Source organism: Rhipicephalus microplus, chromosome 9 (assembly GCF_043290135.1).
Source record: "Rhipicephalus microplus isolate Deutch F79 chromosome 9, USDA_Rmic, whole genome shotgun sequence".
Taxonomy (NCBI): domain Eukaryota; kingdom Metazoa; phylum Arthropoda; class Arachnida; order Ixodida; family Ixodidae; genus Rhipicephalus; species Rhipicephalus microplus.
Window position 1 is genome coordinate 89,732,797 of NC_134708.1, and position 22,420 is coordinate 89,755,216.

The 22,420-nt window shown below is 44.4% G+C and overlaps 1 protein-coding gene across 2 annotated transcripts in view; it reads left to right on the forward strand.

Moving 5' to 3' along the window:
- The window catches only part of LOC119165556 (uncharacterized), a 62,556-nt gene extending 41,035 nt beyond the window's left edge, over positions 1 to 21,521 (forward strand). Inside the window, exons 2-5 of one of the 2 annotated variants that reach the window (XM_075872867.1) lie at positions 3,842 to 3,978; positions 4,038 to 4,105; positions 7,089 to 7,172; positions 21,256 to 21,521. In XM_075872867.1, the coding sequence (XP_075728982.1) occupies positions 3,842 to 3,978; positions 4,038 to 4,105; positions 7,089 to 7,172; positions 21,256 to 21,419 (453 nt within the window). In that variant the 3' untranslated portion in view covers positions 21,420 to 21,521. The remainder of the gene's footprint in view (positions 1 to 3,841; positions 3,979 to 4,037; positions 4,106 to 7,088; positions 7,173 to 21,255) is intronic. The other variant, XM_075872868.1, reaches the window with a different exon arrangement.
- The last annotated feature ends 899 nt before the right edge of the window (positions 21,522 to 22,420 follow it).

Genomic DNA, 22,420 nt, shown 5'->3' on the forward strand with positions numbered 1-22,420 from the left:
AACTTTGCAAACATCTGCAGCGAATTAAGGAGGAGGAGGAGCCAGCAACCCTTAGCGCTGAAGTCTCCCCTGCAGAGCTTCGCGAAGCCATAAGAAGCATCACCCCCAATTCTGCCCCAGGCACTGATGGTCTGACTGCAGCCTTCTATGTGACTTTTCTTGAAGTTCTCGAAGAACTCTTGCTCGCGATGCTGAATGCGATGTTCAGGTCCTTTAAGAAACCTGACTCCTTCGGAGTGGGTAAAATTGTCCTACTACAGAAAGAGGGTGCACAACCAAACGAGCCCACGGCGTGGCGTCCAATCACGCTTTTGAACACCGATTACAAGCTGGTAGCCACTATACTGAACAACAGGCTCAAGCTCCTGTTACTGGACATCACTAGACCGTACCAAACGTGCGCGATTCCAGGAAGGTCGCTTTTTTCGAACCTCACAGTGATCCGTGACTCTTTCGAATACGCGACGACAAGAGGTTTCAATGGTGTTTTTATTTCCCTAGACCAAGCTAAAGCTTTTGACAGGGTACGACACCATTACCTCTTCGACGTGATGCAGGAGTTCGGATTACCGGCAAGTTTTATAAAACTGGCAAAACTTTGTACGAGGGCCTAACCTGCACCGTTGCGATAAACGGAGTCACATCGCCGGCATTCAAGTATAGCAGAGGCATAAGGCAAGGATGCCCATTAGGCCCGACCTTTTTTGTCATGTCGTGCGAGCCGCTGATCACAAGTGTTATTGCGCATGAAGGCATTCGGGGCTTCCCACTGGCGGGCCGGGAGCAGGTGAAAGTGCTGGCATACGCAGACGACATTTCCGTATTTGTTCGGGATGATAGCAGCCTCCAAGCCTTCAGTGCGACGTTTACAAGATACGTGCAGGCATCCGGAGCGGCGATAAATGCGTGCAAGAGCAAGGCGATGCTATTTGGAACTTTCCCCAGAGAAGCCCTAGGAAACATCGAAGTGGTGTCCATCGTTAAAGTACTGGGAATCTACTTCTCCAGAGAAGGGGTGGCACCAGCCACGTGGCAGAGAGCCATCAAGAGGGAGGGCAAAGCAGGCAGCCGACCGCAATCGCCTCCTAAACCTCACGTTACTTGAAAAAAGCGCTTGCAGCAAGGACCACCGTTTGCGCGTTTGCGTTCTACGCCAGTAGGGTAGCGGTGATCCCTAGGAAAACCGCGAGCCAACTAAACGCCGTGATCACCAATTTGCTATGGGAAGGGAAACCGGCACCAGTCAAGCGACACCTCCTTCAACTACCCGAGGACAAAGGTGGCCTCGGCATCCCACACGTAGAAATGATCAGCCAGATACTGGCCCTCAAGATTACCCGCATGCTTTATTACGCAGCGAGTTACGTTGGGAAGAATCTAATCAACTACTGGACAAGCACCATCACGCACTATCTGGAAAACCACAAACACACTGGCCCGCGCGCGGAAGCGCCCTCACACTTTTACAGGATGACGGCAACTACGACAAAGATCATAGAAAAAGAAGCCCCGAACTGCGACATTGACAAGGACCCACCCGCCCGAATCGTCAAGCGATAACAGAAAACCAGTTGTCCGAAGAAGAAAAGGAGCAGATCAAAAGCCTGGGACTGTGCAAACAAAAGAGCAATAAGTACCAACTGCGCGAAGTACATGACTTCGAGTGGAAGCGCAAGTGGCAAGTTTTGCCCACGAGACAACGCCTGCACCATTTCGGCATCACGCCGAATAGCCAGTGTCCTAATTGCCGCGCTGAGAAAACGATCTCCTACGCGTTGTTAGAATGCGGGGCGGCCAAGTCTGTATGGCGCCTGGTTGCGAGGTGCTTCAGCATCCGCCCTCCTCCGGCCCTCGATAGGAATAGGGGCTGCTTCGCTAGGCTGGTGATTGCCATCACACTCTTTGTGATTTGGAAACGCCGGTGCCTTGCTGAGGTAAGGAACACACCAGTGAGAGCGGCCTACCCAGCACTAGCCATTATCAGGCAGAAAATAGTCCAGTACTTGGCCAAGCAACTGGAAGCTGGCGGGGAGGACCAGTTCCTAAGCCACTGGCACACAGTTTTTTTTCGTCAGAGGTGCCAAAATCCGTACCCCCATAATCCCCTACTAACCGCTTCTCCCCAAAACATCGTGTTACAAGTGTATGTATAGCGCCAGTCGAAGTATTGTAAATAAGCCTACCAATGTTCACGATCTGTTGTAAATATATGTATATGTGATTGTAAATATATATTCGTGGTTTTTTACGAATGTATGCGTAGTTTAGCACAAACTTGTATATATATATAGATAGATAGATATCTGTGTATGTGCCGCTAGTTTCCTCTATGGATAATGGAGTTTGTATGCCCCATAGTGCACAAGAGGGGTGTCTAAACGAGCACTGTATGTATAAAATGAAGTAAAGAGTTTTTTTTTGAGTTTGAAGTTAATAAACATCTCTTTGTATCAGTCCAAGACTGGTACAGTAATCGGATTTTCCGTTTACCGGGCACAGGTTCGCCCAAATAAACAGTTAAATTCTAACACAAAGTCTCCTGTCTTCGGCCACGTCACGACCTCGTGACAATATGTTGTTATGGTGACCAAGAATAAGAAGACCAGGAATAACCTGGAAGTGATGATAAATACAAAGTCGCTAGAACGCTTAGCATCCCGACTTACACATCCTGACTACCGGGGTTGGGGGGGTGCACACGAGATGGCGCCACCACTGCACCACGCAAAAGACGAACTGTTCCTTCGCCCGACATTGTCCGCCACACTCGTCCCTACGTATCTGCAGGAAAAACAACCGCACTGAACTCGGACAATGTACGGAAAGCATACCATTTTCTGTTAAAACAAGGCAGAAAAAATGCGGAAAAAAGTAGCGCGATTGTCCATACCGCGTTCTCAAGTCTGACTAATCAGACTACAATCACGCCAAAAACCCTACATGCTGATTGATTGATTTGTGATGTTTAACGTCCCAAAACCACCTTATGACAACGAGAGACGCCGTAGTGGAGAGCTCCGGAAATCTCAACCACCTGGGATTCTTTAACGCGAATCCGAATCTGAGTACACGGGCCTTTAATATTTCCGCCTTCATTGCAAATGCAGTCGCCACAGCCGGGATTTGATCCCGCGACCGGCGGGTTAGCAGCCGAGTACCTTAGCCACTAGTCCACCGTGGCGCGGCAGAAAACCTTGCATGCTTCCCACAAACAGTGGAAAACCGGTCAACGGGAATCGCTAGGTGCTCCTGCGGTTGGTCCGCGATTTCGAAGCAGAGTTTCGTGCAGGATTTGGAGTAGGACCGATAAGTACACATGACCAACACTTTATTTGTAGATTAGCACACTTTAGGTGTATCCTACAGGATAAGCATTGTGCAGTGAGAACTTCCTTCATCGTAGTACTGTGCAGTGTGGCAGTCTGATTTCACCAGACAAAGACCGCACTTTTTTGACAGCCATGAAAACTGCACACAATGAAAGTTTGTTACCAAAAAAATATCGAAATGTTCATACTCTTATACAATTTTTTACCATGATTGATTGATTGCTGGTTCTGGTAGGTTGGTGGTGGCTGTTATTGGTTTATAGTGGCTGTAGTACTCTCAGGATCGATGGGTGGCGGTAAATCGATGTACCAAATTTGATGGATGCCAACACGTGCTCCAACTTTCATAAAAACGAAAAGAGGAGCAGTTTTTATAGCACTTTTTTTTTGCTTATGATTACAGAATCGTGCATTTGTACTTGAAATGATATTTTGCTAGCTTGAAGTGGCCTAGAGCAAAACAAAACAAATTCTTTATATACATTTTGAATACAATTTTTTTATTGTTTCAGTTCGTCCACCGGCGTGAGCGAATATGGACGTACAAGACGACACGTAGAGACGATGTTCAATGCGAAGTAGATAAGCTTCTTTATTCTACAACACTGTCGGTTACAGTAAAAAAATGTGTGTTCCTGAGAAATCGTAGGTAAGTTTTGTGTTCTTGCTACCTGTCCTCTGCTTGTCTCATATGTTTCTTGTTTGCAGAAGTGAACTTCAAATAACTGGAGTATTTGATACAGACCACACGGAGCGGATGACTACATTACACAGAGGTGGGTACAAATTTCGTGCTTCTATCAGGGTCTGAATAATACCATTGCAATGTTACTGGCAATATATCCATATGCCGCAAATGGTCTTACACCAAGTGAAATTAACGTTTTCGTACAAGTGACCAATAAAGTCAATATTTCTTCTGAATTGGGTGTTCTACTAAGCTTTCAGTAAGCTGTGCTCTTGCAGCTTGATGTGTTTGGTTTCTCAGCCAATTGCAGACGAAGAAAAAGCAGGCATTCATACCCCAGAAAAGACAGCTTCATGCTGTCGTGGACATGGGCGTCAATCAATGTGCGTGTTGCTTCACTGTGCGTGAAGACCTCACTAGAAAGATGAATCTTCCTACGCCTGTATTGTAGACTCTAATCACTTGGCGATTGTATTTGCACAGAAAACCTTAGGCAGATCTTTAAAAACGCCTCTTAGTTCGTTACACCAACTAGCTCATAACTTCTCGCCCTTGGCGCAGAGTACTATTCGTACTGCACAACGCAATACAAAGCACGAAGTAATAAGTAAGAAAAAAAAAGTAGACTGCGAAGCCTCGCCCCGTTGTTGTAAATTAATATAATTACAGGGGAAAAGCACAAATCTCCAATTACTTGTGAATTTCTGAAAGTAACTGGCATTTCAGTCTCTGAAACATTACTAAGCAAACCCTGGCTGAACGCAAGGTGCTCTGGAACTCTGCTGCAAGGAAAAAGGAGGAGGCGTGTGTTTTTCGATTATGACAAAATATGCTATAATAATAAACCTTTTCATTGAGACTTCCCAAAAGACCACAGAGTCGTGGTTGAACGCTAGCCATATCCGTCAGTGCGGAGAGGTAATGAGAGAAAGTGTGTGCCTGACAAAAAATACTGCACCAATTTAGTCAGTTTAACTGGTAGAAGCCGGGTAAATAAAACTAGCGACCTGGAATATATCTTAAGCAAATATCAATCACGCATTTTCATAATTACAGAGACGTGACTAAATTCTAATATTCGAGACAATGAGTCAGTACGACCTGGTAACAAGATAATGCTCAATGACCATGAACATCGAGAAAGTGGCGTTTTTATTGCTGTCAAATGCTGTGTGGAAGGCATTCATTTTCATGGAATCAAAGACCAAGAGGACGTATTGGGCAACGTCAAGATTAGTAATGCTTTTTTTCTTCTCAGTGCTATCTGCAAGCCCCTAAGAATACAGCTTCATATTTACAAGACATCAAGATACCAATACGTTGACTGGAATTCTTTTTTCTGCAAGTTCTAGAGACTTCATAATAGATTGGTTTATAACGAAGTTATTCGGGAGAGGAACTTGTTCATGTCTACTATGTATTAGGCGCGCTTTGCGTTCTTACGATACATGGTGACGGCACTGCTATGTTTAGGGTAAAGACTATACTCCGACCTAACGTGAGGAGTCAGGCTCAAAGACAGAGGTTCATTTTGCTCAGGCAAAGGGAGCGCTTGGGTATGGTGTCAATAGTATGGTCATCAGCGCCTTTTCCCTAAGTCCGGGGGAGTCGACAACAGCCATGAAATACAAGTGCGAAGGTCACAGAAACGAGCATGCAACCTCAACCACAAACATATCAGTGTACTCACAAGGAATACGCTATTAACATTTATAGTAGTTGACAGCAGCCGAGAGCCAAACAACCTTGTGCAAAAATGAAGCAACAAAAACAAGTAGCCAACTGTAGTGGACGTGTAGCGAACACGCAGAGATGGTAGCTTGTGCGAGCCAGTACTAAACACCAGCGCGAAAATTTCAGGCAGTTGTCGAGAGTTAGCTTGCATTAGCGAAGCGTTCGTTGCTACGGGCTGGTAAACAGCAACCATAATCAACAAACAATCAACCACCATGATCAGTCGACACTAAGTGGCAGGCAGCTCACTTTAGCCTATGCTACCGACCGCTAGGCAACACCATCTCGGATTTAGCTCTTGTTGTCCCGTACCAGCCCAGAATTGACAGGGTGCGCTTTCTTAACATGTAAGAATGAAAAAATTTCCTCTAAGTGAACCCTGATGGGATGCGAAGCAGCAGCGGTGCGCACGGCGTTGACCTGGTTGAAACGGGCGTCGACGCGGGTGCTGGAAGAACGGTTTGAAGTGAAACTCGGTGTAGCGTTTACTCGAGTAAACGTTTGTTTGAAATGCAAGGACACAAGAAAAGGACTGGATTTTGTGTAAGTTTCATCCCAAGTAAACGAGCCGAAAGAGTGATATTGTGTCGAGCGTTGCGAGTGGTGGAGAGGGTGAACCGGGAGAAAGGTGTGTTGCGGCAGACCGAGAGGCCGGCCGCTGCTGCAGTGAGGGAGAGAGTGACGTCAACGTGCTGCTGTGACTTGACCTACTTGGCACCACTCTAAGAATTGCGGCTCTAGAATTGGTTCGGGCGTACGGGACAGCGTTACACAGGATAGTGAAAGAGCTTCTTCGCAACTCAAGAAAAAAAATAGAAGGGATCATAGGAGGTTCTCAAGCCATTCGCCTCTGAAGCTGCTTACTCCTCGCATTTGTGGTAATTTTCCACTATGCTCCTATTTCATAGATTTTCTTGATGAGTCGTCACCTGTTAATGCAAGTTCAAGCCAATTTACTTTTTGCAACTCATGCATACGCATGCATACGGAGAGGCAGTGAGCAAGGTGATGGAACAAATACCATCTATCACATAATGGTTGAAGCTCTAAGGTTGTCTGCTGAGCTTTAACGGCTCAGCAGAGAAGCTTGAGGCAGCATCAGATAAAATTGAGCCTCTTGACGTGAAACGGCTTAAATTCGTTATCTAACATTGCCTTTCCTCAAAACACCATCTGTCCTTCTACTTGAAAGCAGCTGCAAGCCTTCTGGTTTGGCCCTATTAAAAACTCGAAAAATCATTTTAGACTAATAGGCACTTTTACGTGTTTCATGATATGCATAGCTCCGTAAAAAATGTGCAAACGTGAATAAAGTATTCTGTTTCATTTTTTTTCAGCCATATTCACAGCAACTGAAACATTGCTCTTCCTGTCCCGGGACCGCTCCTGCGCTGTTATTAGGGTCGACTCACTTACAAATTGTGAGCGTTTGCCATTCATTCTTACGCTGTAAAAACACGGTTATTTATTTGCTGAATTCTATTAACACTTATGAACAAATACAAGTCCCACCTACAGCCAACATAGTCCAATCCACGCAAAATTTTGATGGCAGTTTCATTTATGTAGATTTACTCATTTCTGCGTTGTCAATGCCTTTCGCGTGTTTTCATGTAGCTCGTGTTTTTCTCTGGGCGTTCATCTTTTGTATCACCGGTTTTCCTTAAAACTACAAAGTATTGTAAAATGCCATCACAGGTTATGACAGCACTTCTGAATAAAAAGGCGCGTTTTCGGAAAGAACCATGAATCACTGTTTCAATAGCCACCCCTGGTGAAAGAAATTCCCTTGCAAACATACCCTAATGAGGCCTCATGTTGGGTGAGAAACCACGTTCACATGTGTAATAAAGCAGCAACCAAACGTCATACAATGTGAAATGTTTTACGTGTGGGTTATTGAGTGCTGCCAGGTCGTTACAAAAGGCTGAAAGATCATTCCACAGCAGTTGCCACAGCATCAACTAACTGCCCATAATGCGTTGTAATTTTTTGCGCATAGCGCACTTCTCACAAGAATGTTGAATTATGGCAGCGTGTGTGCTTTTTAACACGATGAAAATTAGGATGATTTATGGAGTAGTGGGCGACATGCGAAGTTTACTTGGAGCAGTTGACCAAAGGAAGTTATAAAAAAATGGCAGATTCCACGTACTTAGGAATCGATGGTATGCAAAACACGAATGGGGAAGGTATATATCTCACTTTAAAATGAGTGCAACTTTGCAACATTGACGTAAATTATGCCGTATGTTAGTTCCATGCCTTGATCCTCATGTTTGGATGTGCCATTTATTTTCGTCGCCTGTTCACGTCACGTAATACCTAATTTTGTATATGTGGAGCTAGTGGAAAGGCCACGAGCACGCTATGAGCATAGCGTGCTGACATGTTTTACATGACACGCATGGGAAGATAATCATGTTTGGACGTGTAATTTACCTGCGTCGTCATAAACGTCCCGTAATACAAGTTTCGTATATGTGGAGCCAGAGCATTGCCCACGAGCGCGCTATGAGCGTAGCATGTAGTCATGTTTTACTTGACACGTATATCATGATTATCATGCTTAGACGTGTCATTTACCTTTGTCGTCTGTTCACGTCACCCGATACCAAATTTGGTATATATAGAGCTAGCTAAACTGCCGCAAGAGCGCTATGAGCGTAGCAGATAGTCATGTTTCACATGGCACTGATAACCTTATTGTCATGTTTGCATTAGTCATGCAGTTTTCATACGTTGACGTCACGTAACACTAAACTTGGTATATCTGATGCTAGCGAAATGGCCGTGAGCGTATCTGGAGCGTTGTATGAAGTCATGTTCTTACAAGGCACACATATCATGATTATCATGTTTGCACCAGTCAAATACCTTCTTCATTCACGTCCCGTATAACCGAATTTGGTATATATGACGCTAGCAAAACGACCGCGACCGTACCTGGGACATGCCGTGCCGTCATGACCAGTCATAAGATGAAAATCATAACATGAATGTCACAATTTCCACGTTATAGTCTGTCAGTTATGTTCACCTTGCAGTCATCTTATACCATACCAGTTTAGCAAAATGTGATGTGGACAAAACCACCGCAAGAGCAGCAAGACCATAAAATGTATATCATTATGATCACGCTATATGCGTCGCAATTTTTATATTATGACTACTCATACCGTCATGTTATGCCATACCAAGTATCGATACCATTATCAAGATGGCCTAGGGAGCTAGAAGCCAAAGGTGGTTAGATAGATAGATTGATAGATACGCTCGAAGTAGCTGACATTCGCAAAGAAATGCTTCGCATTTGAAAGGCATTAGAGGGACCACTGTTCCTGTTTTCGCTGGGGCTGTGCTGCGCGTTGCGCAAACAACTAGCTGTTTTTACAGTGAAAGCTGTTATTATATCACAACTTGGGTCACACGCAGTTGTCCGCCGCAGCCGCCGATGTCCGTAACCACATCGCGCGGAATGACACATTCGGGCTCAAACCCGAGTCTGCTTGGGGCCAGCCCAGTACTCTACCACTGAGCTACACCAGTGCTTGTGAATTGTTGTCAAATTTACCTAAGACAGGCTTGATGTCGGGAAAGCAATCGCGTTAATACGACTTATAAAGCGTTTTACAACAGCGAAAGAACAACCAGTCATCAAACAATGCGAATAGCGCCATGAATGGGCGGTTCAATGCTCCAAACCATCACAAAAGCTTGTTCTTGTTCCCCTATTACCTATGGCGCATATTCACTTTAGCCATATTTGCTCATCGTCGTCAGTTTATTTATTTATTCATTTATTTATTATACCCTCAGGGCCAGAGGCATTACAGAGGGGAGTGGTGCAGAACAAAGGCATAAAATGAGGTAGCATGGTTACAAAAACGTTGTGTACATAAAAAGGAAAAGGAAAGACAAAACAAATTAGTATTATCGCAACAATGTGGTCACACAAACACAGATTAAACATCAGATATTTCTGCATATACAATATTGGCTAAGGCAGCACGGAACAGTTGGTTATCGGTGATACCCGCAATTTCAGCGGGAAGGTGGTTCCATTCCCGGGACGAACGGGGCAAGAATGACTGAGTGGCAGATTTTGTATGATAATAGTTAATGCCAACCTTGTGACGGTGGTCAATGCGATGGGAAATGTATAGTGGTTGGGGTAAGAGTTCGTTGCGCAGGAAGGAATGATAATATATTTTATGCAGCATGGTTAACCGAAAAAGTTTCCTGCGTGATGATAAAGAGGGAAGGGAAAGGCTGCTTTTCATTGAAGATATGCTGGCAGTATGGTTATAGTTTGACAGGATAAAGCGAGCGGAATTATTTTGAACAAGCTCGAGAGAAGCGATTAGAATTTCTTGGCTTGGATCCCATACTGATGCTGCGTACTCTAACTTGAGCGTATTAAGGATTTGTAAAGCGATAATTTCAGTGACGATGGGGCTCTAGAAAAATTGCGGCGTAACTACCCTAACATGCTATTAGCGTTGTTGATGATATGTTTAATATGTGTTGACCAGCTGAGATTAGTTGTAATGTGCATTCCAAGGTACTTATATGATGTAACTAGTTCTAAAGCTATGTTGTTTAGGTAATAAGTTGACTGATGCTTGGGGTTGCGGGATACATGCATAACCTTACATTTGTTAATGTTTAATTCCATCAGCCAAGTTTGGCACCAGTTAGAAACAGCGGTTAGACCAGACTGAAGGATTCTAATGTCGTCACTATTATCAATCTTACGAAATATCACACAGTCGTCTGCAAACAATTGAATATTAGAGCACAATTTTGAAGGGAGGTCATTAATATAGATAAGAAGTAGAAGGGGCCCTAGGACGGATCCTTGTGGGACCCCAGAGCGCACTTCGCTGAAAGAGGAGTTAAAGCCATTAGCATGAACAAATTGGGTGCGGCGGGTAAGGAATGATTCAATACATTGTAGCACGTTTCTATCATGGTTGAGGTTACTTAGTTTGTGAAATAGAAGTTGATGACAGACCTTATCGAATGCTTTAGAAAAATCTAAATAAATGCAGTCTGCTTGAGACGAACTGTCTAGGATAGTGTGCAGTTTTTCAGTGAAGGTTATGAGCTGTGTTTCACAGGAGTATGTTTTACAAAACCCGTGTTGCGCAGGAGTGAAAAAGGAGTTCTATTGGAGGAAATTTACAAGATTTGTGAATAATACATGTTCTAGAAGCTTGCAGCAGGTGCTAGTAAGGGAAATGGGGCGATAGTTAGTAGGATAACACTTATTTCTGGATTTATAGATGGGAACCACCTTTCCGATTTTCCATTGAAGAGGTAGCGTAGATTGATCGAGTGATTGCTGAAACATTTTTGCCAAGATGATTGAGCTAGTTGCAGATGTATTTTTCAAAAATTTAGCGTCAACGCTGTCATAACCAGGTGAAGAATGAAACTTCAAATTGCTTATAAGGGCGGCAATACCAGGAGCGTCCATGTTCACTGGTGGCATTTGGACGTAATTGCAGTAAGGTAGGTGTGGCAAAGAGCTGTTGGATTTATGCGAAAAATTGTTTACAAATGTTTCATTAAGGACACCAGCACATTCACTTTCAGAAATATAATCACCATACATATCTAGGAGAGAGATGGAATCATTAGACGTCGGGTTAATAGTGCGCCAAAATTGTTTCACATTTGATTTTAGCATGGAAGGTAATACATTCGACATGAAATTTTCTTTAGCGTTTTTTAGAGCTGTCACATAGCTATCAGAAGCTTCTTTGTAGGCAGCCCATTTTGCATTAGTCTGAGAAAGTTTAGCAGCATGATATAGACGTTTCTTTTTGTTTGATAGGCGTTTGATGCTTGGGTTGTACCATGGGCATTGTGCACGAGTCGTAATGAATTTCGTGGGGATGTACTTATCGATTAGTCGGCGAACTTCGGAAGAAAACATATCCCAGTTAGTTTGAACAGTTCGCTCGTCATAATCCTTCAAAAAAACATCAAGGAATACCGCAAGTTCATCATTTATGGCCTCAAAATTTGCTTTCCTGTAGTTCCTTATTATTTTTCTTTTCTTGCTACATGTGTGGGATGGCGCATTGATACAGAATGGGAGTAATGAATGGTCACTTATATCCGGTAAGCAGGTAATGTCGGATGCAAGGTCAGGTGTATTTGTTAAAATTAAATCAAGGGTGTTGGCGGCGTGAGATGTTACCCGCGTGGGTAGTGTAACTAATTGTGTAAGCGAAAAAGTCGATAATAGTTGCAGGAATTCGCTAGCTTTGCTTGAAGATGGTGACAAAAAGGGTGGGGCGGCATGCCACTTTATGTTTGGGAGATTAAAATCGCCAAAAAGAAACAAAGGACACGAAGGGAAACGGGTATGAATGATGTTAAGAACATCGTGTAATTCATTAATAAAAGTCGGTGATAAGGAAGGAGGGCGATAACATACACCAACAATGTACTTTTGGTGCCTACTGTAAGTGAGGTAAATATTATTTCTAGATTGCTGCGCACGTGCACCGGCGAAGAAGGAATGTCCTTTGATATTGGCAACAAAACACCCCCTCCACGTCTTTCAGTGCGGTCGCAGCGATAAATTGAGAAGCGGGAGGAATTTAGAAAAAGTTCGGAATCACGCACATGCGCATTAAGCCAGGTTTCAGTTATAGCGATTATGTGGGCTGAACAAGTATCTACGGCGGAAGATAGAGCGTTATGTTTGTTAAGGATGCTTCTTATATTTGTAAAGAGAACAGATACATAAGATAAGATCGGTTGTCCACTGCCCCTCTCGTTTTCCTACAGCGAGGAACTCGAGGCAGGATTAGAAGAATGTAGTACACGTGTCGCTTGCGGCCGTATTTCTTGAATGGCATCGGTAAGAGGGTCGTACATGTATTGTTTGTTACCGATTGACAACTTTTTATAGTGAAGTTTGAAAAGTGGTGAGCCGGGTTGCCTTTTTCCAAATTCTATTAGCTTTTTCCGCGCTGTACGAGTGTTTGTTGAGAAGTCTTCGGTTACCGAGATATTGTCTTCTTTGAGGCGATTGCGCATGGAAAGTAGTTTTTCTTTGGTCTTATAATTTGCAAATTTCGCTATAACTGGGCGACACTTGTTAGGCGAGTAAGTACCCAGGCGGTGCGCTCTTTCATTGTCGCCGGACGGGAGAGTATTATCCGAAGTGTTTAGTATGCCGATTAATTTGGATTCAGTTTGTTGCCATGTTTCTTTGGAATCAGAGATGCCATGAAAAATTAGATTGTTCCGACGGGACCGATCTTCGATTTCGTCAAGGCGGGACTGTAGAAGGTTATTCCGGGAAGTCAATTCTTCAATGGACTTTTGGGCTTCCGATAAACCCTCACTGAGCCTATCAACTTCTTTTAGTTGACTTTCAAATTCGTCAAGCCTATGTTCGATAGAATTCAGTTTTGTTTCTATACTTGTTTGGCTTGCTCTGATTGAATTTATACCTTCCACTAGTTCCTCTTGAAACTTTGAACTATGCAAGGATTGTGCACGGACATCTCTCAGAAGTTGGAAGATAACGCTCATCTGTTCAGCCGGGTTTTCTGGTAACGATTCAACTTCCAAGGGGGTTTCCGAGCGAGCACTGCGAGTGGTGGGTCCAGGATTAGTTTCCACATCACCCGAGAGTAAGAGTGTTAACGCCATAGCATAACATTCGGACAATAACTCGCAAATTTCCTTGTTTCTTGGACAATAATCGCAAACTCCCTTGTTTTTCACGAATTTTTAATGTACATGAATTTTGTTCTGCAGTGAATGTGTACTGCAGCGGAAGTGTATGTATGTAGAAGAATTTTGATCTGTATTGCCCTCTCCTGCATGGACCATACTTGGTCCGCAGTATGTGATAAATAAATAAAATAAATAAAATTACCTGTGGGCACGGGAAGAGCACCAAAAAACGATCATCTGACTTTCTGGCATATAATGAAATTGGGCTACACACCTGCATTTCGGAAAAAACACGGGTGAGCGAGGCGCCGAGGGTGCGGCTCCCGTGCCCACTGAAGTGGGCGGTGGGGCGGCGTTCGTTTAAATACGGGCAGCTTGGTGATGTCGTTGTTGATGGGATGGGGTATCGGTCGTTGAGTTGCGGGCAGGCAGAGGGTTCCGTGAAGAATGTCTTGTCATGATTTGGTGACGCCGGCTTGAATTCCAACCATGCGCAGTAGCTGCTCGGGCACACTGCTATCGGCGATGGCTCGAGGCAGCATGCCGAACAGCAGGACGAAAGAGGTAGCCATATCACGAAAATAGCAAGCAGGGCCTGCATTTCGGAAAAAACACGGGTGAGCGAGGCGCCGAGGGCGCTGCTGCCGTGTCCACTCCAAAATTGTGCCCACTCCAAATTTTTCATGCAGTTACTGCATGAAAAATTGGCATAGTTCGTAAATTAGAGTAAAAAAATTCTTTACGTGTTATTTGAATGAATTTATCTATACCCATGATTCTGTCCTTTGGAGCCTCAATTTTTCAGTTTGCCAGTTCGAAAGTCCGTGAGGCGTTGCGAAATTATCTGAATAAAACAAAAAGACTAACAAACTAATATTATTCTTCTGTGTCGACATACGCAAAACTTCTCCGTTCCCCGTATTCTTCTTTCTTTAGGTTAGGTTTCAGTCTAGGTTATTATCTAATACTAATACAAAATATTCAGTGTAAGTACAGATAAGTGATTATAAAAATTTCATTCTAAACTTTGTAAGTTTTTTTTGTAAGTTCCTTTACGTTGAAATCAAATAATACATTATAAGACCACTCAATAACTGGCCGATACCCCATATGGGGAGTATGAGCCACAAGTGAAGGGCAACAAGCACAAAAAGAACTTACTTCCAAGTGTTTAGCGGATACCACACTTCTCAAAAGAATGACAGAAAATAGCATAGCGAGTGCCAGCCTACTACTCAAGAATTTGTATTTAATACCATTGTGCTTATGAGATGTGCTCGCAGTGTGCTTACCAAGTGTGCTTACCAATGTGCTTACCAAGTGTGCTTGCAGTAGTTACCCAATGAGTATTCTGAAAAGGCTCTAAAAGGCCACGGTTTTAGCTTTCACTAAGACTGTGCTGCCTGCGCCTTCCGCGCAGGCAAGTTTTTTTAAACGCTGCCGAAGGTGTTTGACCGAAAAAGCTGTAACCGAGGAGAATGATAGACCCCTGCCAAAACATGCAAATATGCCCAGCATCAGGGTGCTAGATCATGCCGGATACCTCAAGTGAGCGGGCGCATTTCGCACCGTTGTGACTACAAAAACGAATGAAGCTTTATATTTAGACATTGCATATAAAATTGAGGACAAGTTTAGCTGTGATGGGACCAGTGGGGTGTACAATATTCACTTCGAAGTCTGAAAAGAGTAATGCACTGGACACAAAAAACAAATTCATTTTAGGATTGAACAACCAGACGACCCATGTGAAAAGCCTGCTTTGCTTGCCATTCTCCAAACTGTCCAATCTGGTTAGTCTCTCTTTTGAGAATATGACCTATATACCTATACAATGCGACTTTCAGAGGGCGAGGGAGCGCTTACAGCGGTAGCCACACTTTATAAACAAATTGAAATCACTCTCCTACGGAATCAACCAGAGCTATAGGAGACGGACTTGCCTCCGTAATCGAAGGTTGCACTATGGAATAAATTATTAATAATTTTTAGAGAGGAGTTCGGAACATGCGTTTATAGGTGAATAATTGAGCTCATGAAACTACGGCCATTCGGTGCTGTAAGTATCAACCAGTGCGCGCTCTTCCACTTTTTAAATGCTGTCTTAGCCTTTTGTTGTAACACGCCTTGCGTATTTTTTATACTCTCTGTTATTGATTTATTTTTTCAATTTTAGTGGTAAATTAAGTCTTACTCAAAAATGGGCAGATCCCACGTACAGGAGCAATTGATGATATGTGAAGCACGAATGATGAAGGGTGATTGGTCACTTTAAATTCAGCACAAAGTTAAGAAGCAGATAAAAATATGCCGTACAAGGCTTCGATAACATGATTACCAGGTTTGGACGTTTCATTTATCTTTGTCATCTATTAACGTCACCTGATACCAACTTTGGTCCATATGGAGCTAGCGAAACAGCCGCAAGCGTGCCATGAGCGTAAGATGAAGTAATATTTTACATGAAATCCATATCGTAATTATCATATTTGGACATGTCATTTACATTCACTGTCCATTCACTCAATGTAATACCAAATTTCGTATATGTAGAACTAGTTAAATGGCCGCGAGAACGCTGTGAACGGAGCGTTTGGTCATATTTAACATGAAACGCATAATATGATTATCAAGTTTTGACCTGTCATTCACTTCGTCGTCTATTAACTTCCCGTGATACGAAATTTGGTACATGTGGATCTAGCGCAATGGTGGCGAGCACGTTATGAAAGGCCCAATATACTCCATTGCAATTATGACGCAGGCGCAGGCTGGTCGCAGCGACGCCACGCTAGCAAAACACGAGCACACTGTAGGATGACGTATGAGCCCTCTTTCGTTTCCAGAAGCCTTCTGTCTTCCGCATGTTGGTGCACAAGATTGGACACTCGCGGCAGTGACCACCTTCCAACCTATGTTTAGTTCAGGTGGTTTCGCCGCACGCACAGACGCTACATCTGCCAAACCGACTGGACACTGTTCAAGGCATCTGTCAAGTGTGGCTGTGAGCACACGACTGATCCCTCCGAGGTAGAGAACATCATTGCTTTTTTACTGCCTGACACAACCAAACAGGTTAACCTACCGATGCAGAGATCAGCAGTTGACTCCCAATACGAGGCCCTTCGTGCAATCCGTCGCCATGCCGAACACCGATACAGACGAACGAAGTCGCCTTCAGACCTTTCCGCCTGTCGTCGAGCTCAACGACATGTTCTTCTGCATCTTGACAAGATTTACAGGCAACGTTGGAGAAAATTCTGTGGATCTGTGGACCGCAGGCAACCTCTTTCTAAGATCTGGTGGGTAGTACGAAGTTTGCAGACAACTCCCCAACAACGTCAACCATTTCAAGCTGTTGCACAACATCTGGGGCGGACAGAAGTTGAGATAGCCAGTGACTACTGTAGCCTCATCGTGGAAACCACTGATGGTCTTGCCAGTAATGAGCCTCTTACTACTATTGCGCCTCCATCGTCTGACGAGTGCCTTGATGTACGTTTTACAATGATTGACCTTCATGCTGCGATTTCTGCCTCTCGCTGATCATCGGTACTAGGACCTGACGGAATCACGTATGCTGCATTCAACCATCTTGATACAGAAGCACGACGTATCCTGTTATCTAATTATAACACCTCGTGGGAGTCAGGAGAATTCCCAGCTGATTGGAAATGCAGTCGCATTATTGCACTGCTTAAGTCGAGGAATTGTCCTTACGCCCTTTTCTCCTACAGACCAATCACCTTAGGCAGCTGCGTTGGGAAAGTAATGGAAAGAATGGTACTGTCAAGATTAGAATGGCTTCTAGGGAGCAACAACTCCTTTCCTGCATTTATGAACGGCTTCAGAACAGGCCAATCTGGCAGTGATTGTGTGGTCGACTTGATCACCAGCGTTCACAAGGAAAGAAGCCGACGCAAACTAGTGGCGGCGGTCTTCCTAGACATTAAGGGTGCCTACGATAATGTGCTGCATTATGCGATCCTTGACGCACTGGAAGATTTCGACATCGGTGAACGACTGTATGCTTGGATTTTTAGCTACCTTAGTGACCGCACCATTTACATACCGACAAATAACGGAGACACCAATCGATATGAGGCCCATCGTGGTGTTCCACAAGGAGGAGTTCTCAGCCCAATCCTATTCAATGTCACAATGATCGGCCTAGCAGCAGAACTTCCCAGCACGGTGAAGATCAGTGCATACGCTGATGACATATGCATATGGCCATCCGGAACTACTCTTCCACAATTGCGACCTCGACTACAGCGTGCAGTGACGATCACGAACAAATATCAATGACGTCAGAAGCTCACTCTTTCAATCGACATATGCGCAGTGCTTGCGTTCACGGGAAAGCATATGTCGCAATACACGATATTTATCAATGGGAAAGCCATACCTGCTGTAACGCACCACAAGTTCTTTGGGTTGTCATGCACAGACATCTATTGTGGACGAGGCTTGTCGCAGTACCTAAATCTAAATTGAAGAGCTTTGCTCTCGTTTTTCGCCACGTAGCAGGAGCAAGATGGGGCCCATCAGAAACATCGCTACTTCAATTGTACACAGCTTTATTTGTGGGATACATTCGATACAGCAAGCCGGTGCTCTCCCATATGAGACCTAGTTGTTTGAAGACGCTAGAGAGTGTTCAAGCTCAATGCTTGGGTCTACCGCGCTGTACTTCAACAAAGGGACAATCGCAGAGGCTCGGGTTTGTCCTATCAGTGTATACATGCTCTGCGAGTCACTTAGAGTTCACCTCCGATTGCTGAGCAGACACAGACAGCACCCACTGTCAGTACTACCCGCCACTCAACCAGATTGCAGTTTTCAACTGTAATATTGCGGCATGAAAATATTATACCATCAAGGTTTTGCGCGCCAAATGCCCCTGCAGTGCCTCCATGGGTCCTGCCTAAACCACCTGTTTGTTTTACGTTACCTGGGATTACGAATAAGTCGCTCATTTCTTCTGTTGGGCTCAGACAACTGACCCTATATCGCATTTATACAACGTACAGTGATTCTCTGCACATGTACACCGACGGATCCACCACGCTAAACACCTCCGCCGCAGCCTTTGTCATCCCAGACATATATATCGCTCGACGATTCAAAATGGACCATAAAACCTTATCAACTGCCGCAGAGCTTGTCGCTATCCGGGAGGCAATAAGATTTATTTCCAGAGAGCGACCTCGAGCCTGGACGATTTTCTGTGAAGCCAAACCTGCTTTGCAAACCATTAATTGCCTTATGAAGCAAGGTCCGTAATAAAACTTGGCAATAGAAATCACAGAGCTTATTCAGGTTGCTTAAACAAATGGTCATCTTTTCACTTTCCAGTGGATTCCCGCTCAGTGCGGCGTGATGGGAAACGACGAGGCAGGCGCTGAAGCTAAAAATGCCTTTAGAAGTGCCCCAGAAGTATGCATGATGTTTTCATGAGCTGACACGAAGGCCCTGCTTCGCTGCGTGATGCGCAGCTACACACCTCAAAACTGGTAAAAACCGGAACTGTGACACCAGCGACTTCACAAATGGGACCCGGAAATGACGTTCCGCATGCCCCCTAAATTGAAACGGCAACTCACAAGTATGATCCACCGCATTCGTTTTGGTGTGGCATACACCAGATGTTACGCACATATCATCAGTCGCAGTGACACCGGTCCTAATTGTGAACACTGTGATGTGCCAGAAACACTTGAGCACATATTTTGTGTCTGCCCAGCACACACACGTGAACGACAAACACTGATTTCTTCTACTGAACTATATTGCAGTATGTCATCAACTGATGAGCCCGTGTTGGGCCCTTGGCCAGACACCAACAGTGCAACTGCGGTCACATGAGCAGTTATGACTTTTTTGGAAACAATTGGACTATATTCGCGGCTATAAAATGTGTCTCTGTTAGAAAGAACACTACATATACTCACCCCTCCATCTCACCATCGTCATCTATTAATCTTTCTTTTCCCCTTTTCCTTCCCCCAGTGTAGAGTAGCAGGCTAGAGCAAGCTATCGCTCAGGCCGACCTCTCTGCCTTTCTGTAATTAAACTTATCTCTCTCTGTTAGGGGAGAATAGTATTGTCGTAATGAGAACAGACTGATTAGAGAGAAGCGTTTGCGTCTTTTAGTGATCGTAACGCTGACAGAGTGCCTGGGTGTTCATTTATTCCATAATTTATCGTGTTAAATTTTTAGATAAAATAATATTACTGTTGTTCCCGTTCTCTGCTGTTCGAAAATTATTTTCCAGTAGTTTAACCCTGATGTCACCAAAGCTGTGATCTTTTAATGTGCTGTGTTTTGAAACTGGAAGGCCTGGCAGGGATTGTGCATGTGTTTGATGGTTGTTGAATATAATTCTAAACGAAGTGTCGGTCTGACCCACGTATTGCTTGTTACATAACCCACATTCCAGGAGGTATATGACGTAGTCTGACTCACAGCCTAGTGGACCTCTTATCCTGTGCTTAAAATCTGAGTGGGTGCTTTTCGTCACTGTCGTAGTCTGCATGTGTTTGCATATCTTCCATCTGCTTTTAGATGCGGAGCGTTTAATACTCGAGGCTTGTAATGCGGCACCGTCCGCAAGCTTCCTCCTCCTTCTTCCACCATCTGTGCATCCCTTCCTCCTCTACACACCGCGCGCGCTCCACTCCTCCACCATCTGTGCACCCTTCCTCCTCTACACACCGCGTGCGCTTCTCCTCTTCACGAACATTCGCTAGCTGTATAATGTAGCGCGCATGCGCCGTCACGCTTCGAGAACATCGGCAGCTGACGCGCGCGCATGCGCCTTCGCGCTTCGAGAACATCGGCAGCTGATGCGCGCGCATGCGCCGTTGCGCTTCTCCCCCTTCTCGAACATTCGACAACTGACAGTGCATGCACCGTCGTGCTGTATATATACTCAAGGTCGGTGCTGGCTCACTCAGTTGCCGCTCGTCGGTTGGTTTGTACGGCGCGTCGACGTCATCAAGGACGATTGGATAGTCGAATACATGGCGTCGCGACACTCGCTGAAACGCGCAACGCACGACGACTGCAAACACCACCAGCCGACCACCATTCGCGGAACCTGCATCGACCACGTCTTTGCAAATTTCGACCTACGACCGCTGCAACCCGATCCACTCACGCTTCACTTTACCGACCAAAAAGCCATCGTGCTCAAAGTTCGTCGCAATAAATAAACACCGCCCTTTCGCATACGTGTCGTACGTGTTCACTCATTTAACACCCCTCCTACAACCACGTTAACCAATTTAGCCAGCGACCCAAGTAAGTCGCAATTTAACACCCCGTTTCACAACCACGTTAACCAATTTAGCCATCGACCCAAGTAAGTCGCACTTTAACACCCCGTTAACCAATTATATGCTCCGCATCCTCCTCAGTGTTCCCCCGAGGGAAGCTGCGGGCAATTTTTTTCTGCAAGGGTGACACCCTATTCGAAGTTTCATGCCTATGTTAGAATTTATTAAATGATCCTTTATATTTTTCGGCCGTCTGTATACCACACAAAGGAGGAATAGTGAAAAGTTTGGATAGTCACACGCTCTGTTCCAATATGTTAGAGCGTTTTTTAGAACCTTGTTTATGTTTGGTGGGTTGCTCGTGAAAGCCTATATATATATATATATATATATATATATATATATATATATATATATATATATATATATATATATATATATATATATATATATATATAGGAGAGCTTCGCATGGCTGCACTGCAGTTTTCTTAATGTGTTTTTTTTTTCTTTCTAGGGGACCAGTCCTACTACGATATGCGGCTGACCGGTACTTTTGCGCTTTTAACACCCCTTCCAGACTGTCGTGTGTTTTTTGATCGCATCATAAGTCCTCAAGTCGCGCACCGCGTTTTCTTTCCCCGATGTATTCGGCTAATGAGACAACGCAATGAAGAGTAGAATTTTTTCACAAGAGTGTTTCATTTTTCCTGACTTTAACCTAATGGCTTTGATGTTCTCTTACCGATAAGTTCCAATAAATTTTGTGAAGATTGTTCTTTATTTGATGGCGGTTTCTTTTTACGAACACAAAATATCACACTTGTAGCGATAGTAACGCACCGACAGGTAATTCAAGTCCTCCGGGTTGGTCTAGTGGCTAAGGTATTCGGCTGCTGACCCGCAGGTTGCGTGTTCGAATCTCGGCTGCGGCAGCTGAATTTTCGATGGAGGCGCAATTGTCGTAGGCCCGTGTGCTCAGATTTCAGTGCACGGTAAAAGATCCCAGGGGTTCGAAATCTCTGGAGCCCTCCAGTACGGTGTCTCTGATAATCGTATAGTGGTTTTGGGACGTTACACCCCACATATCAATCAATCAGGTAATTCAAACAGCCAGCTTACTCGCAACATCAGCAAATACAAATGTCTCTGCCCTACAGCCACCACCGAATTCTCTTGATTTCCATCAACGTAGAACTCCCCTAGAGAGTTTGACTGAGATGAAGTTAGCCCATGTCACCCGGCAATTTTACCTGCTGCCTTGTGACGTGCGCCTAACTCCATCTCCATCAAACTCCCTAAAGTGGTTTTACGTTGATGAACTTTAATAGAGTTAAGTCGTGGCCCGGTGACAGAGAATAAATTGTGTCCATTATAGGCAATGAGCTGCGAAGAAGTCTATGATTGCACTGATGATAATAAATTATGCCCACCAGATAGAGCTCGCCACCGTGTTATGATGGGTCCGTTTTTGCTTGTTTGGTTCGTTGCAGCCACACGGTGTAGATATGTTGGTAAATCACGCTGCACCTGGTGGCGCAAAACGTGTGCCTATATACACCGTTTGTGTGAGCACCGTCTTGATTCATGTTGGTCGTCACCACATTGCACTTTTATCAGGTAATAAAAAGACGAGGTATGTTGTCAGACACATTTGAATAGGAGAGTAGGTCCCCTACTTA